Source organism: Gymnoscopelus braueri, assembly GCF_963280865.1.
Source record: "Gymnoscopelus braueri genome assembly, chromosome: 20".
Lineage (NCBI taxonomy): Eukaryota > Metazoa > Chordata > Actinopteri > Myctophiformes > Myctophidae > Gymnoscopelus > Gymnoscopelus braueri.
This window is the reverse complement of record NC_137622.1, coordinates 42,631,309-42,650,123: the sequence shown is the minus strand read 5'-3', so window position 1 is coordinate 42,650,123 and position 18,815 is coordinate 42,631,309. Positions and strand designations below refer to the sequence as shown.

At 41.5% G+C, this 18,815-nt stretch overlaps 1 protein-coding gene across 2 annotated transcripts in view; it reads right to left on the bottom strand.

Annotated features, from left to right (window-relative positions):
• The window catches only part of LOC308076476 (phospholipid-transporting ATPase ABCA1-like), a 78,209-nt gene that overhangs the window by 24,171 nt on the left and 35,223 nt on the right, over positions 1–18,815 (bottom strand). For both annotated transcript variants that reach the window (XM_080416781.1, XM_080416782.1), the window contains 13 exons: positions 13,728–13,965; positions 12,382–12,521; positions 11,810–11,926; positions 11,245–11,439; positions 10,056–10,261; positions 8,797–8,973; positions 7,946–8,168; positions 6,861–7,082; positions 5,955–6,159; positions 5,259–5,375; positions 3,938–4,112; positions 2,868–2,999; positions 1,109–1,386 (listed from right to left, as the gene is read on the bottom strand). In XM_080416781.1, the coding sequence (XP_080272907.1) occupies positions 1,109–1,386; positions 2,868–2,999; positions 3,938–4,112; positions 5,259–5,375; positions 5,955–6,159; positions 6,861–7,082; positions 7,946–8,168; positions 8,797–8,973; positions 10,056–10,261; positions 11,245–11,439; positions 11,810–11,926; positions 12,382–12,521; positions 13,728–13,965 (2,425 nt within the window). The remainder of the gene's footprint in view (positions 1–1,108; positions 1,387–2,867; positions 3,000–3,937; positions 4,113–5,258; positions 5,376–5,954; positions 6,160–6,860; positions 7,083–7,945; positions 8,169–8,796; positions 8,974–10,055; positions 10,262–11,244; positions 11,440–11,809; positions 11,927–12,381; positions 12,522–13,727; positions 13,966–18,815) is intronic.

The following is an 18,815-nucleotide window of genomic DNA, read 5'->3' as shown; positions in this document are numbered from 1 at the left end:
AATAATAATACAAAAGATATTCACCAAAAACAACACATTGCTAGGTTTTACGGATGCAGCTGCCTTTCTAACACTTTCTAGAGTCCTGTCCTCACATCAGTCCCTCTGATAATATGTAAGGAGTCCATATTTTATCATAAATGTCCAACTTTCCCTTAATTTTGGAATCCAAGTAATCTAGAGGTATATAACTTGATATTTCTGTCTTCCACTGGGCCAGTGTTGGGGGGGGGGGGAGGGGCCTTCCAATTTACAGCAATACATGTTTTGGCAGCGATGAATGCAAGGTTGCACAATACATTTTTTAAGCAAAAAAAGAAAAAGTGAAAATAGCCAATCTACAAGCTTGCAACACGTCACATTGCGTGTTGTGAGCTTGTAGAATGGCTATTTTCACTATGAATACAGGTGTACTCTGACATTTTGACTGTCCTCATTGGTGTGCCTTGGGCATACATGTATATAAGGAGTTTGAAAACCACTGTTTTCAGTGGTGTAAAGTAACTAAGTACATTTACTCAAGCACTGTCCTGCAGTACAATTTTGGGGTACTTTTACTTTACTGGAGTAATTCCAATTTTCGATACTTTTACTTCTACTCCACTACATCTCGGATCCAAACATTGTACTTGTACTCAACTACAATTATTTGAAAACTTTAGTTACTAGTTACTTTGTAGATTTTGATTATTATTACAAAACATACATTAACCACTTCAGCCCTATATACATTTTCGGCCATTTGAAAATAGCCGATCTACAAGCTCCCAATGCGTCGCGATGCAACGCATTGTGAGCTTGTAGATCTGCTATTTTCAAAAGATGATTATTTATACATTTGAAAACTTGATATGGGACATTCTGCATAATGAGTACTTTTACTTATGGTACATTTGTTGTACTTTTACTCAAGTACATTTTGAATTCCGGACTTTTACTTGTAAAGGAGTATTTCTATATGGCAGTATTGATACTTTTACTTGAAAAAGAAAACGTGAGTACTTTTTCCATCACTGCTTGTCGGTAGTTGAGCAGGAGTAAATTAATAAAAACTAAACTAAGATCAAACTAACAGCCAGTCTACCAGTGTGTGTGTGTGTGTCTGTACCTTGTCTGTAGTTGAGCAGGAGATCCCAGATCCCTCGGCGAGCGTAGGGATCCACCCCGGCCGTGGGCTCGTCCAGGATCACCACCTTGGAGCCCCCGACGAAGGCCAGGGCGACGGACAGCTTCCTCTGCATGCCCCCCGACAGCGTGCCGGTGGAGGACGTGCGCTTGTGAGGCAGACCGGTGTCCGACAGGATCTGCTCGATCTCCCCCTTCACCTGCTCCTCCGGAAGACCCTTCAGACGGCCGTAGAACCAGATGTGTTCCTCTACCGTCAGCCTGGGGGGGGGGGGTCCACAACAAACCAGTGTTAACACATTGATTGCCAAGAACGAGTTAACTCGTTTTTACTCGTTTTTAAAATCCATCACTTGATTGCCAAGATCGAGTTAACTCGTTTTTAAGAATAATAAAATAATAAGAATAATAAAATAATAATAATAATAATAAGAATATTTTATTTTATTTTTTTAAATTTGACTCAAAGACCAAGGAGATATGATTTTTCGAAGATCTAGACTCCTATCCACTTCCTTGTTAACTTAAAACTTAAAAATTCTGTATCTCAGCTCGAGTACTTTTTTTTTTTCAATGTAAAAACCCTGGCATGAAACTGCAAAAAATCTGAAATAATTCTGGCAGTCAATACGTTGACTGCCTTGAACGTAATACCATCGTGTTGTTTTTAGTGATTACGCTAGACGCAATGGTTCTCAAAGTGGGGGTCCGGGGACCCCCAGGGGTCCTTGAGGGAGTTCCAAGGGGTCCCCAGCTAAATGATGGATAGTTAGGAACCAAATTGACCCCTATGGGTCTGTAACTCTGAGAGTGTACAAATGGAACCAAATGGACCCGTTTGGTTCCACTTGTACACTCTCAGAGTTAAACTAACATTGATTTTACAGGGGTCCCAGAGATATAAATGCCATTAAATGGGGGTCCGCAGCCTAATGCATGTCAAACTGGGGGTCCTTGAAATTAAATTGGCTGAGAATCACTGCTAGAGCCGTAAAAATCTTCTCTTATGGGGGTCCCTGCCTGGCATGTCTTTTCAAATGGGGGTCCGTGGGCCAATGAGTGTCAAGTTGGGGGTCCTTGACATGAAAAGGTTTGAGAAACACTGCGCTAGAGGGCGCTCTTCGCCAACCCATGAATGATGCCTTGACTTCAAGAGGAGGATCCACCGGGAAATGACGTCATTTAAAACATTTTCACCCCCGTCCGCTACAATGTTATCACATTTATAAAGATACTGCGTTTTTGGTGAAAACTAGCTACTATATTCAACCGCCGGTAACTACAGAACGGACGATCGCGGTTACAATATTATTTTTTTCCGGTGGAAAGAAGAGAGACTGGTCTTCTTTCCACCGAGACATCGTTTGTTTACATCCGGGTTGATTTATTTTTCCTGTGGATCGACAAAAAGACTCAAAATAAGGTAAAACCGCTGGCAGTGGCGGATTAATTAATTCATTAATACCTGGCAATGTATGTGTTAATTTTGTCGATTTAAAAAACTATGACGAAAAATGTTTCGCCGACTACCTTTTTTTCACTGACAAAGACTGAATAAAAACTAAGCTATGATGACTAAAACTAAAGCTTTAATTAACCTAAAAGCTGGAGCAAATCACAACCCAACCACCCGTTTACACCAGAAAGTGACCCAGGACATCATGCTGCAGGGCTCTGGGTTTGGGGTTCAGGTTGACATGATGATGTGAATGAGCAGAGAATCAGAATAATAAAACTCTTACATGTCGAAGAGAACGTTGTGCTGAGGACACACCCCCAGGTTCTGTCTGATGGCACTGAGCTCCGTGCGGATGTCCTTCCCCATGATGTACGCCGTCCCAGAGGTGGGAGGGAACAGGCCCGTCAGGATAGACCTGCATCAGACAGACAGACAGACAGACAGACAGACAGAGAGAGAGAGAGACACAGACAGACAGAGACAGATGTCAAAATCTGTGAGCTTGCTGTATGAGTAGTACTGGCAGTAGTTTAATACTAATACTTTATTTACTTGCACTGATAAACATAACCTTGAATACTGTAGTAGTAATAGTTATAGTAATAGTTAGTTATAGTTATAGTTAGAGTTATAGTTATAGTAGTAGTAGAAGCAATAGTTAGTTATGGTTATAGTAATAGCTATAGTTATAGTTATAGTTATAGTAGTAGTAGAAGCAATAGTATTAGTACAACTTTTTACTGCTTCACTCTTCATTTGTTATGAGGTTGTGCTCACATGGTAGTGGTCTTTAAATTAAACCAATTAAATGATTATAATTGGTAGAGGTTCTATAAATCAATTAAATGATTATAATTGGTAGAGGTTCTATAAATCAATTAAATGATTATAATTGGTAGAGGTTCTATAAATCAATTAAATGATTATAATTGGTAGAGGTTCCACTCACATGGTGGTGGTCTTGTATATAATGAATTAAACTCACATGGTGGTGGTCTTGTATATAATGAATTAAACTCACATGGTGGTGGTCTTGTATATTAAATGAATTAAACTCACATGGTGGTGGTCTTGTATATAATGAATTAAACTCACATGGTGGTGGTCTTGTATATAATGAATTAAACTCACATGGTGGTGGTCTTGTATATAATGAATTAAACTCACATGGTGGTGGTCTTGTATATAATGAATTAAACTCACAAAGTGGTGGTCTTGTATATTAAATGAATTAAACTCACATGGTGGTGGTCTTGTATATTAAATGAATTAAACTCACATGGTGGTGGTCTTGTATATTAAATGAATTAAACTCACATGGTGGTGGTCTTGTATATAATGAATTAAACTCACATGGTGGTGGTCTTGCCGGCTCCGTTGTGTCCCAGGAAGGAGGTGATCTGTCCCTCGTAGAAGCCCAGCGTCAGGCCGTCCACGGCCAGCTTCTTCCCGTGGCGGTAGACCTTCACCAGGTTGTCTATGTACACACCTGGTTCTAGATGAGCTGGCTCCTCCTCCATGCACACCGCTATGACGACAACAACAACAACATCATAAACTGCTGAAAACCAGACTAAATCTAAATCGGGGACAGGCCTAATCGACACGTTGTGAGCTTGAAGATCGGCTGTTTTCAGTGAGCTTCCATTGAAGACATGCTGCCTTGTATGCAGTGGTGTAAAGTAACTAAGTACATTTACTCAAGTGCTGTACTTAAGTACAATTTTGAGGTACTTTTACTTTACTGGAGTATTTACAATTGTCTATACTTTTACTTCTACTCCACTACATCTCAGAGGCAAATATTGTACTTTTACTCCACTACTATTATTTGAAAAATTTGGTTACTAGTTACTTTGCAGATATAAATTATGATATTATAAAACATACATTAACCACTTTAACCCTATTTTTCGCGATTTGGTACTTTAAGTACATTTTGATACCAATACTTTTGTACTTTCACTCAAGTAAATTTTTAATTCCAGACTTTTACTCGTAACGGAGTACTTCTACATTGCAGTATTGATACTTTTACTTAAGTAAAACATTTGAGTACTTTTTCCACCACTGCTTGTATGGAATCAAAATGACTGAAATGGGTCATAGTGACTGAGAACTTTAATCCATGCAGCTGTGTGAAATACAGCTGTTTAGGCCTGTCACAATTATTACATCATCGCTTAAATCGCAATAATTTGAGATAGTCGCAATTATTTTTGCATAATCGTCATAATCGTCATAATCGTCTCCATGTTTAAACATGTTCATGTTTTCAAACATTTTCCAAATATAGCAGAAATAGCTGATCTACAAGCTCATAACGAGTCACTTTGTGACGCCTTGTAAGCTTGTAAATTATTTCTACAACTATTTCCGCTATTTATTTATTTTTTGAATGCATAAAATCATTAAATGTCATTTCTTTGTATATTTAAGTTATTTGTCATATATCTGCCCTGTGCAATGTTGTATTAGGAAGCCTCAAAGGCAAACAGAAATACATTTTGTATTCGTATGTTCCAATATTCAACGCCAAAAACTAATTAAATCGTTAATCGCAATTATTTGTGTGACAATTAATCGTCAACTTAAATGTTGTAATCGTGACAGCCTTACTCCCGTTTAGAAAAAAACAGCTCTATACTGCCACCATGTGGACAGACGGTCTCACCTCCACGGTTTCCTCTCCTTCTCAGTGGCAGTTTTTTGGCCATCTTTCCGTCTCTCTCTCCAAACCAGTAGGTCCTGGTGAAGGGGAAGTTCCAGGGTCTGGGGATGCCGTACTGACCTGGAAGAACACAGCAGCACCACGTGTTTACATCTACAGCTTATGTACCTCTGATAGCTTCACTATTTTGTGGGAAAAGTTTCGAATTTTTTTGAAAATCTTTGAATTATTTGGATTTTCTTTTTAACACAAATAACACAAATCTTTCGTGAGGGTCCCTCCCCCGGCACAAACTCCTATCAGATGGGGGTCCGTGGCCGAATACATTTGGGGGTCCTTGACATGACAATGTTTGAGAACCACTCTAGTACTATTACCATGTAGCTGAGACTCTGACGTGCTCTGCAGTGTTGCCAGATTTTGCGAGAGAAATAAGCAACCAGGTCTATGAAAACGAGCCCAAAAGAGGCAACTACTATGCTACAGCTATTTGAAAATAGCCGACCTACAAGCTTGTAGCTTGTAGATCTGCTATATTCAAAAAACTGAAAAAAGTAATTTTGGAATACTTTTGAAACATTTTAACGACACAAATCTGGTTATAATCTAACAATATTTACAAGCAACTCTACAGAAAAACAAGCCCCAAAGTCGCTTATAATAAGCGGACATGGCAACACTGATGTCACGTTCTCTCACCAGGGAAGACGGCCTCGATGTACCAGGTCAAGAGGCCGTACAGGATGGAGTCAAAGTACATGAGGATGAGGGCGGTCTTCAGGCTGTAGTCGTCGCCCTCTAGTGGGCTGGAGAACAGGTTCTTCCACTGGATGCCCACACCCTGCTCCTCGAACAGAGCAAAGTACTCACAGCCGAACCCGAACGCCACCGGAGACAAGAAGCTCTGCAAAGAGGAGAGGAGAGGAGACAAGAGATGAGAGTTAGGACCTGAGAGTTAGACCTGAAATAGCTCTAATAGCTGATTACATGCTCAAAATCAAATTAAAATAAATCGGTTATTGCATGTGTGTGTGTTTGTGATTTGATTGATAGATCATACATAAAAAGTAAGAAGACAAAAAAAAACATATTTCCACTTTGGTCTCTTTACACAGAAAAAACAAAAAAAACATACACATACATAAAGAAAACAAAGAATACAAATTTTAAAAAGCTAAAAACTAATTACAGCAAATTCCTTACATTCTTTGTTCAAACAGTAGAATAAAATATAATTACAATAAAGTGAGACTGTGTCACTGAAATACAGTAAAGCCATAATGGTGTTATAAATAAATATAAAATATGGCTTAATTGGTTAACCCATTAACACCTGGAACGCATCTGTGTCACTTTAGATTTCTTTGGCTATTCAAAAATAGTAGATATACAAGCTCATAGCGAGTGCCGCGCTATGAGCTTGTAGATCTGCTATTTTTGAAAAATCTTGAAACATTTTATGTTTAATTTTTTTTCAAAAAACTGTTAGGATTTAGAAAACATTTTTAAGAATCGCCTCAGGTCTTAATTGGTTAAACAACTGGCCAACCAGACAAACAAATCAAGTGAAGTCAGACAGACAGATAACAGGGCAGTCAAACTCACCGCCACCACTTTAGAGGTGAAGCCTATGTAGTCCTCCCAGGCCACACAGAGGACGTAGGGCAGGTAGAGCGTGAAGTAGATGATCCCGCCGCAGGCTGCCGCCAGGTTGGCTCTGGAGAACGCCGTGCTGATGAGGAAGCACTGCATGATGGTCACCACGGCGAAGGAACCCAGGAACAGGAACACCACGCCGGGGTCGCTGTAGGGGAGCAGGTTCCCTTGCTAGAGAGAAGAAGACGACGACAAGTTAGGTTAGACGCATTGTGAGCTTGTAGGTCTGCTATTTTCAAAAGATTTTTATACACAATTGGAAAGTGGCAAGTGTGGCTGTTTGTTTGTCTGGGTCTCCAAAAAGTCAAGTTTCGGTTTCGGTTTGCATGTTGCCAAATCGTGTGCGAGAAACAAGCACCGGTATTCATTGCAACCGGTGTTGCAATGAACGTCTACACCCTCTACTGTCTCTGTCTCCGATGTGCGGGCCAGGCTACTAGACGGGAGGGCCGCGTAGTGGCCGGAACCTCTAGTTTTATATTTGAAAAGTTGTGAAATGGGACATTCTGCATAATGAGTACTTTTACTTTTGTACTTTAACACATTCCACGCCAGAGTTTAATATCATAATGTACTCACCAGTGCCAGCGATTTATTGTTGTTTTTTTCACGTCGCCACAGACCTCGCTAAATACCTTAAGATTGCGCGTTGGCACGCTGCGCAATTATTTAGGTTCGCGTAGATCTACGCGATTGGCACGCAATGTGTTAAGTACATTTAGTGCATTTGTACTTTTACTCAAGTACATTTTGAATTCCGGACTTTTACTTGTAACCGAGTATTTCTATATTGCAGTATTGATACTTTTACTTACTTTTTTCCAACACTGATAAAGACCACCCTGTCTGGGTTTATTTCTCAATAATTGATTATTCCTTGCTTAGTTGAATCTAGTCTACTTTACTTTCAATACACCCTCCTAGCCCTGGCTGGTTCTAACCACATTCAACCTATGGCCTATTTTGTGTATCAAATCCAATAAATCGAAGTAGAGTAACGCAAACACGTGTGTGTGTGAGTGTGAGTGCGTTACCTTCAGCAGCACCACCAGCAGGGCGGCGCTGACGAGCAGAGGGATGAGGCTGCTGATGAACCAGCTGAACCACAGGATGCCGTTGTCCAACCCCATGATCCGCATGGTCTCCTTGAGCCGCGCCTCCTTCTCGTAGACCACGCCCTTTATGATGAGCGCCACGCTGTACATCCAGGCCAGCGTCATGAACAGAGGCATGGAGCGGCTCATCACACGCAGGAACCTACAGACAGAGAGATATAATATACCATTCATTCACCACTAAATATATACATTTAGACAGGAACCTACAGAGAGAGAGAATATACCATTCATTCACCACTAAATATATACATTTAGACAGGAACCTACAGAGAGAGAGAGATAATATGCCATTCATTCACCACTAAATATATACATTTAGACAGGAACCTACAGAGAGAGATAGAATATACCATTCATTCACCACTAAATATATAGAGTTTAAAGAGACAATTTTCATTTGGAACTAGGTACATTTTCTTCACCGCGAATAAAAAACAATCATCCTATGACTTCTCTACTTTGGCCCCTCCATAGGGGAGCGGTGGTTGGTGGTTGGTGGTTAAGTTAAGTATCTTGCTCAAGGGCACTTAAACCAGGCGACAGGAAGCCTGGAGGAGCAGAGGATGGTACCCGTACCCGGGGAAGCTTCTGCTGCACAGCTCTACCTCCTGAGCTACTGAGGTCAATTCACTGTGACCAACAACAGTGTGTGTGTGTGTGTGTGTGTGTGTGTGTGTGTGTGTGTGTGTGGTGTGTGTGGTGTGTGTGGTGTGTGTGTGTGTGTGTGTGTGTGTGTGTGTGTGTGTGTGTGTGTGTGTATATCTTACATGTCGTCCACATAGCATGGATAAGGCATCTGCTGGATGTAGACTCCAGTCTTCTCCTTAGTGCCCGTCATTGCTCTGATGATGCTGTGCTCGATGATATCCTGCAGGTAGGAGAACCCTCCCCAGATGTATCGCATGTCCTCAAAGGGGTCCGCACGAGGACCAGGGTCCCAGTAACTACATGAAAACAACACACACACACACATAAACAACATGAAGGGGTCCGCACGAGGACCAGGGTCCCAGTAACTACATGAAACAAGAACAATATGTGAACACACAGATTAGGACGGAGCTGCCTCCATATAGTGGCATAAATATTATAAATATGAATGGAGGTGCACGCCTCTTTCTCCGCCCCTTTTCTGCGGGCCGTTTATTGGGATGGAGACGGATCTCCGTTCAAAAACAACACACACATAAACATCAACATAACAATCAACATATGGTGTAAGTTTGGTCAGAGAGACCCCCCCACCCTGTACATATAGAGTACAGAAGTCCTGACGTCACTCGTTCATCCCCTGGTTCGTAAAGTAATTTCTCTATGGAGAATAACATTGGGTCATCTTAGAATCGTCTCATATAAGAATTGTGGTCCAAAAATAAACAAACTGTCTCTGTGATATTGTCAGGGAGGAGGTTCTGTATTGTTTATGATAGTCAGTCACTTATATTTGATACAGTCTGTTTCTGGCGAAAATTTTACTAATTCGGCGGAAGTAACATTAGCGTTTTCTCACCGTCAGTTGATGCTTCATATCCATAAGAGTCAAACCGCCGGGGTCATTTGTTTATTTTTGGAACACAGTTCTTATTTGACGCAATATTAAAGACGTCTATGGGGATTCAGAACGGGGGTGGAAAACCGCGAACCAGGTAGGATGTGTAAATTACGTCAGACTTCGGTGCTCTATAGTGTTTTCATATTGTGATGATATTGAATTGTTTGGTGCTATTTTATATGTTGATGAATTGAATACCTAGGACCCCAATGGAAACAAGACCGCAAGGACGTTATCCTTTTAGACAAAGTGTTTGACTGTACTCGTGCTGTTTTTACATTTCTGTCTAATAAAATATTCAATTAATCAATCAATCAATCAATCAATGGGTATACCCATATATGGGCATATACTGATGAGATCAGGGATCGCCGTATATGGGCATGAAAGGGACCTGGGCAGACAGATATAAAGGCAACGGCCTATATATATATATGTGGTATATACAAAAAACAAAAGTGTGTGTGAACCTACGCGTCTTTGATCTTGTTGGTTCTCTCCACGTTGTCGATGTCCATGCGGATCTTGTAGTTGACCTTGGTGGGAAGCTCGGAGCTGTTGGCGTCGATGTCGTGGAACACTATCCCCGCCCAGAACCTCCGGTCCTCCAATAGGATCATAGACTTGTTGACCATGCGCTCCTCATTGGCCACCGGCTCCAACTTGTCCAGGTTCACACACTGTTCACATGAAGAAGAGACACGGTTAGTCTACAGTCAAACAAATGACACATAAACATAAAAACAACAGATGTCATTATGAGAGGATCTGTGTCATATCCTCACTGTCGGGTGGATGTCCAAAACTGTTACTTTTCAGGACAGAACTGCAGACACAGCCGATCTACAAGCTCACACACGCGTTGTGAGCTTGTAGATTTTTTTGCTACTTTTGTGTGACGGGAAAAAAAACACAAATACAAAAAGTTGAAATATGGAGATACAAGGTTTCTGCCAGACAGCAACTATATGTTAGGTTATGTCACATGACATAATGTAAATGCCCTCCAATCACAGGCTCTGTGTTTGTAACGATGCGAGTCTCTGTCCCTCACTTCATTTCGTGTTAAACCAGGAAACTGCTCTGATTTCTGTTCTGATACTGAATGAAAACTGTATCAAGAGACGGGGAGAGATAGCTTATAGTGTGTGTGTGTGTGCGTGTGTGCACGCGTGAGTGTATGTGTGTACCCCTGCACACACAGAAACAAAGGGAAGACGGGAAAGGAGAAACCTGAGAAGGTTCAGACAGCAAGACAGAAAGAGAGAGAGAGAGAGAGAGAGAGAGGGAGTGAGCTCATAGCCTCACTCTGCCAGCAGTTAGTAGGGGCGTCACCATTTGCCTAACCCACACTTCAATTTGACTTTTCGTCAAGATTCAATCAAAACGTTTTAATTTCCTTTTTTGTCAGTACTGAGTGACAGCTATATCGATATTCATTAAATAAATTAAACACATTAACAGCCTCGAGGCTTCCCTTGGACAAGCGCATGCATGAACCAAATAATGAGAAATGCGATCCTGCTTGTGCTGAATCGAACGTCAATTTCAATTAAACTTTGAGTCGTATTCAAAATCGTGACGCCCCTTAATTGTTAGCGAGTTAGCTGCTCAGCTGTGTGCATGCGTGTTCGTGTGTGTGTGCGTGCGTCAGTCTCCAGACCTCCATGAATCGGGAGATGCTCATGATGGCCTGGTCGGTCTCATTGAAGACCTCCCGCCAGGTGATGGCGGTACCGGCAGGCCGATGGTCCTCAGACTCCTTGGACAGGAAGCTGGCCATGTCCGCCACGGTCCAGGAAGTGGAGGACAGCTTGGCGTGGAAGAAGCTGGAGGTAGCGTTGCTTATTAGCATGGTCTGTGGAGGAGGAAACAAGGTACAATATTCATGTTTATTAGCATGGTCTGTGGAGGAGGAAACAAGGTACAATATTAATTCATAGGTTCATTCTAAACTAAATGTACTGCATGATGAGGTTCTGTGTGTACTCTAAGTGCAGTATACGTTGCTACGGCAAATATAGTTTTTTAATTTAATTTAATTCCTACGTATACATTCCACAATTAGAAAATTTGCCGATCTATGAACCATTGCTGTGGTATGTACATACACTGACCAGGTCCATCTCTTGGCTGTATGGTAGTATATAGAATAGTAGTATATAGTATATATAATAGTAGTATATAGTATATATAGTAGTAGTATATATGGTAGTATATGTACGTACCCTGACCACGTCCATTTCATGGCCGTTTTCCAGGAAGTTCCAGACTTTGGGTCTCATCTCCTCCCACATGCCTCCCAGGTCCCTCAACACACCCAGCTCCTGGAACGTTCGGTTCACCTGAACACAGAGACATGGTGAGGTAGTTTATAGCAAGGGTTTGTTTTTTCAGTTCGAGACCCCAAAGATACATTTGATGTCTCCCCACAAACCAATCTATCAGTACCTAGTTTTTAAATTTCATTAATTTTAGTCATATTTTAGTCATCTGAAAAGTTGCAGTTTTAGTCGACTAAATATCATAAGATTTTAGTCGACTAAATCTATAGAGTTTATTTTGTCGACAAAAATGTATTGTGGCGGTGCCTTGATGGCGTCGTAATGGCTGATTTTACACTTGGTTGCATGCTGAAAATAGCCGATCTACAAGCTCAGAACGGGTCGCAGTGCGACGCGTTGTGAGCTTGTAGATCGGCTATTCTTTTTTTCCCTTTAGTTTTCGTCAGTGAAAAAATTTAGTCAACGAAAAATTTTCGTCATAGTTTTAGTGGATGAAATGAACACTGGGTGTTTACCTCGTGTATGATCTTCATGGTGGCCGGGGTGTGGGGCGTGTACAGGATCTTTCCCACCAGCAGAGGTTTCAGAGCCTGCCAGATCATCCTGGACATGGGGTTGGAGTCCATGTTCTTCATCAGACTGTTACAGTAGGGAGCTGCCACACAAAAAGACAATTTACAATTTACAATGTAGGCATTTAGCGGACGCTCCAGAGTGACTTACAGTAAGCAAGGTAAACAAACACATACATCAAATGCATAGAGACAGTGTAGTAGCCTCAGTAATCTAGGATGATAGGTAAACCAAGAACCTAGCATCAGTCTAAACAGTATAATATTTAAAAAAATAAGAATCTGTACATTGAAACTATACAAGCTATAGGATGCCAGGTCAACAGATGAACCTGGCATCTGTCTACATAACATGCTTATCTAAATTACATGTTAACCTTTGGGACTTGTTGTGACTTGACACTATAGTAAAATTGTATCGTAATACAATTTGGATTTCTTTGGCTATTCAAAAATAGCAGATATACAAGCTCAAAGCGCGGCACCGAGTGCCGCACTATGAGCTTGTAGATCTACTATTTCTTTTTTTTTTATCATGAAAATGTGTGCAAATCTTTGAACATATATATATATATATATACATTTTTAACTAAAATCTTTAATTCTTGGGGTCCCTGGAACCAAGTATTTTGAGATGGGGGGGAGGGGTCTGCGCTGTTATTAAAGCAAAGTAATTTTTTTTTATTTAAAAAAACAGTAGAAGACATTAGCAGAATCCCCAGAAGCAAAGATTTTAGTACATTTTACCCTTTGCATAAGACTGCATGGTCGTAAAAGTCTAGGTAAAGTGCTACAGGCTAAGGTGGAGTCTGACGCCAGAGCGCACGCACACACGCACACACGCACACGCACACGCACACACGCACACACACACACACGTAAAAGTAGTTAAAGTACCAAAAGTAAAAGTACTGAAATGTTTGAAAATGGCAGATCTACAAGCTCACAACGCCTCGCGATGCGTTGTGAGCTTGTAGATCGGCTATTTTCAATAGCCCTGGTATAAAATAGGGCTAAAGTGGATAATGCATGTTTTATAATGTAATAATTTGTATCTGCAAAGTAACTAAAGTTTTCAAATAATTGTAGTGGAGTAAAAGTACAATAATTGACTCTGAGATCTAGTGGAGTAAAAGTACTGACAATTGGAAATACTCCAGTAAAGTAAAAGTACCTAAAAATTGTACTTAAGTACAGTACTTGAGTAAAGGTACTTAGTTACTTTACACCACTGCGCACACACACACACACACACACACACACACACACTGGAGGAGGTCAGGTCTTACTGGAGGCGTTGTCGTAGTGAGAGAGATCGTCCTCGCTGCTGTTGTAGTTCCCGAACAGAGACTTGAGGTTGTTGTCCTCGTACCAGTTGAGGGACTTGATCTTCAGGCCGCCGCCCTCGGGGTGCCCGCACACGATGCGGGACACCGCCTGGTACATGGAGCTGGGCGACGACGTGGCGTTCTCCGTCAGGAAGGAGATCTCGTTGCGGAGGTCTCTCCAACTCTTCATGCCGGCCAACTAAGGAGTAGGAGAGGGAGGGAGAGTTATGCATTTATTTATTTATACGTTTATTTGGTCAGGACGGCCGCATGTTAACCCATTAAGACCTGAGGCGATTCTTAAAAATGTTTTCTAAATCCTAAAAAGATTTTGAAAAAAAAATGAAAAATTCTTTTTTTCAAGATTTTTCAAAAATAGCAGATCTACAAGCTCATAGCGCGGCACTTGGTGCCGTGCTATGAGCTTGTAGATCTGCTATTTTTTAATAGCCAAAGAAATCTAAAGTGACACAGATGCGTTCCAAGTCTTAATGGGTTAATGAACAATACATACACAATGTTAGTGTAAATACACCGGATTAGAGTACAAATAAGAGTACAAAAGGTAAAATGGAGGAGAAAGAAACTAATAATACATTTTTGACCTATTTGATTTATTTATTTATTGTTTGTGCATTTGAATTTTATTTTTCTTACTTTGATTCTCTTTGAATATTTACTTATGATTCATGTGTATTCACATGAACCATGTCTTTTATTCTGTATTTTGTTTTGGAAACAACGGTTTAACGTGCAGATGGAACCAGAAGGAACATTCTGTGTGAGGAGGACCTGAGGGGGAAAGGCTCTTTCTTCAACCAGGAGACCCACCGACATCCTGTTTGAATCACTTAAAATGTGCACTAAACCCAGTATGTGACCCCCCTCCTGTCAGGCATGTATAAGTGGTGTATTATCAGCTCATAAATGCTGTCTCACACACCATAACGTGGCACAGCAGGCCGCTAGGCTAGCGGAGCGGATAGAGAGTCAACCTCAGAATGAAGGAACATTTTAGTGATAAATGTGAAAAAGAAAATGCCGATGGTATGCATGATAAACGAAGATAAAGTCTTCGTTAGGCCATGTCCCAATCTGGGAACCCATCGCCAAATAAAAAAGGAAAAATAGCGCCCTCTGCTGTTTTTTACTATTTCACTTAGCTCTGGGGGGAGCAAAATGGAGCACCCGTGCGCAAGGAAACCGGGGTTTTGGTCTGCCTTCAGCCTTTCACTTCCGGTGGTTGTTTTCATTCCCACTAACAATATTTCTACACGGAACACTAACACCACTTCTCCCAGAGAACATGGATGGTTTTGGTTATAAGCCCACTTGTTTCTATGATGAAAGAGCAAGTTAAAATGTGAATATCTTTCCGTGGTTTTGTCTGCTCCGAGGACGCTATTGTTAAATGAGTTTCGGTTTGTTTCTAGTGGGGAAGGATCGTCAGACACGTAAATCCCGCCCACTACATTTGATTGGGTAAAGCGCGGCCTGCTTCCTGATCTGAAGGCACGCCCACTTGTAGGCCAGTGCGTACGTACGCGATATGACGAACCCCCCCCCCGACAGATTCAAGCGGAGAGCAGAATCTGTTCTTGAGAGATTAGGCCATGTCCTAATATGAAACAACTGGGCTCTACTAGGCTATATACATGCTTCCATAGAAGACATGTCATTGTGAACTTTTAATCCATGTACTGTATGCTCTGCCGAGTACAGTGGTGGAAAAAGCACTCACATTTTACTCTGTTAAGTAAAAGTCCGGAATTCAAAATGTATTTGAGTAAAAAATTTACTTTGTTACTGTCCACCAGTGTTGTGATGCATGAGCTTGCCGTTTCCTATAAAAACTATTAAAACTATTCCCTCTCTTGCCATGAAGATGAATGAGGGTTACATAAAAGAAGAAATAAATCAACGTCAGGGTGTCCAGACTGATACATCAATAACCCAGGCTCCGTCTGCAGCAGCATTCACTGATATAAAAGCATGTGGTTTGTGTATTATATTGATGAGCTCAGCGTTTATCTGTCCACTTTATACATTGTGTTGTCCAGCAGTCACTTGTTGACTGAAACCTTGTGCAACCAGATACCAGCCGGCCATCAGACCAGTCAGCAGTGGTGGAAAAAAAATACTCAAATTGTTTACTTAAGTAAAAGTATCAATAGCGCAATGCAGATAATACTCTGTTAAAAGCAAAAGTCCGGTAAGCAAAATGTACTTGCGTAAAAGTACAAAAGTATTGGCATCTAAAATATGCTATAAATAAAAAAACATCACGTGGATGCACCTGGGACGTATCATCAGTGGTGTAGCCTGGGGTCATCGGGTGTTTCGGGTCTCGCAACATACAACATACACCCTCGCCCAGGTGACCCAGCCCGGGTTGATCAAGCCTCCGACTTACGTCCCAGTAGCTGCCCCACGGTCAGTCCTCTTAGTCTTAGGGAGAGACAGGGCCACTCAGTCCACTTCTCAGGAACTACTCTGCCGGGACTGGGGGGGGCTCTGGCACGTGGAGAGACTAGGCTCTGTTCGTCTCACCAGGTCCAGGACCTGAGCGTTGCACCAGACTCCCCCCCCCCCCCGCTCCAAACATTTCATTCTGGCGTGATGGTGTCTTGGGCCGTGGTGGTACTGCAGGCTCCACTTGCGGCTTGCCTGAAAGGCCCTCCTTAAAAGGCCTCACTGTGGGTTGGTTGGGCTTCTTCCATCACGGAAGACACAGGCTGGGGCGCCAACCCATACTGCTCCCGGCTTAAAGTACCAAAAGTAAAAGTACTAGTCTAAAATGTGTAAAAGTCTTTTGAAAATAGCAGATCTACAAGCTCACAACGCGTCGCACCGCGACGCGTTGTGAGCTTGTAGATCGGCTATTTTCAAATAGCCAAAGTTTAAATAGGGCTGAAGTGGTAAATGTATTTTTTTGTAATAATAATCCAAATCTACAAAGTAACTAGCAACTAAAGTTTTCAAATAATTGTACTGGAGTAAAAAGTATAATATTTGCCTCTGAGAGTAGAAGTAAAAGTATAGAAAAATTGAAATATCCTAGTAAAGTAAATATTCCTCAAATGTGTACTTGAGTTACAGTACTTGAGTAAATGTACTTAGTTACTTTACACCACTGCCAGTCAGCTTATTATTCCGGTTAAAGAGCTGCGATACAGAACTTCATTTTAATGAATGAAACAACATTTTAAACATATCTGTGGGACAATGCTGCTCTGTATGTAAAGAGTCTTGACGATGTCCGGCGAGGGCCGAACTCTGCGCGGAAATGATACGATTTCACATAATATATGATGAAATACATGATATTTCATCATATGTGATACTACTGTAGGTCAGCGTGAGGAAGAAGATGAAGGAGTTATTAGGAGTCACTGAGAGTAGGAAGAGGAAGTCCCTCCCCTCCCTCCCTCCCCTCTTCCTCCTCTTCTCTCTCCTCTTCCTCTTTTCCTGCTCCTCGGAACCAAAGCAGCCACTTCAGCACTAAACACTGTGTGTGGTCACATGACAGCACTGTGTGTGTGTGTGCGTGTGCGTGTGCGTGTGCGTGTGCGTGTGCGTGTGCGTGTGCGTGTGCGTGTGCGTGTGTGCGTGTGCAGTGGTGGAAGAAGTACTCTGATATTTTACTTAAGTAAAAGTAGCAATACCACAACATAAGAATACTCTGTTACAACTAAAAAGCTTGTTTTCAAAATGTTACATGAGTAAAAGTACAAAAGTATTGGCATCAAAATATACTTAAAGTACCAAAAGTAAAAGTACTAAAATGTTTGAAAATAGCCAATCTACAAGCTCACACTTAGTTACTTTACACCACTGTGTGTGTGTGTGTGTGTGTGTGTGTGTGTGTGTGTGTGTGTGTGTGTGTGTGTGTGTGTGTGTGTGTGTGTGTGTGTGTGTGTGTGTGTGTGTGTGTGTGTGTGTGTGTGTGCGCTCATCAGGTGTCTCTGTGGGGGTTTAGAGGACTGTGTGTGTGTGGAGTTCAGAACCTCCGGGGGGAATCATGTCAAACCGGGTCAAACGTTCCAGCCTGATGAACTGTTTTATTAAATATAAACGATATACATTAATGACCATATGGAGCCTCCTTCACCATGTTGGGCTACGATGAGATGGGAGAAAAAAGAACCTTACTAGTACTACTCTAGTCAGGGTCTTTTTTCCTTTGCTCTAGTCACTAGAGCAAAGGGTAAAGACCAGAATAGATGCACTTTAATAACAACCTGTGTTTTCACCGTCTCAGCAAAATATCATCAAAACACATTATTGTGCAATAAAATGAGGTGAGAGGCCAGTGAGTCACATTATGCCACCAACATGTGGAATGTCTTCCTACCACCAGACATCAGAATGTGCAACTCCTTACCCTCCTTCAAAACCACCATAAAACAGCACCTGTCTGCAATTTACAACTGGACCTATAGACAGTACCGTGGGAAGTAGGGGTGCTGGGGGTGCGGCCACCCCCCCTCCCCCCAGGTACCACACCCCCTACCGCCCCCCCCCCCCCCCATAAAAAAAATGTTAATTTTTTTTGATAATAAATCGGTAAAATCAGGCAAAAATATGAATTAAATAACATAACTCTAACCTAACCCTAATCCTAAAACCGAAATAATGAAACCAAAAACTGGAAAAAAAACGTGTCTCTCCTACACGGTCTCCTTCTCAGCTTTGCTACCGTCTGTCTGTCATACACCAGTGGTTCTCAACCAGTGGTCCGGGGACCACCAGTGGTCATTGAGGGGGTTCCAGCTGGTCCCCAGCTAAATGATGGAGAGTTGATAACCAAATGGACCCCAATAGATATTTAACTCTTGAGAGTGTAAAATGAAACCAAATGGACCCGTAAGGGTCCATTTGGTTTCATATTACACTCTCAAGAGTTAAATTATTCTTAAACATCTGCATTAGCCAACTTAAATTACAAGAAGTCTACACAATTAGAGAATATAGAAGAAATACTAAAAGTTTTGGGTCTGAGAGTCTAAATCTCATCAAATGGTGGACCGTGGCTCAAATACCAAATAA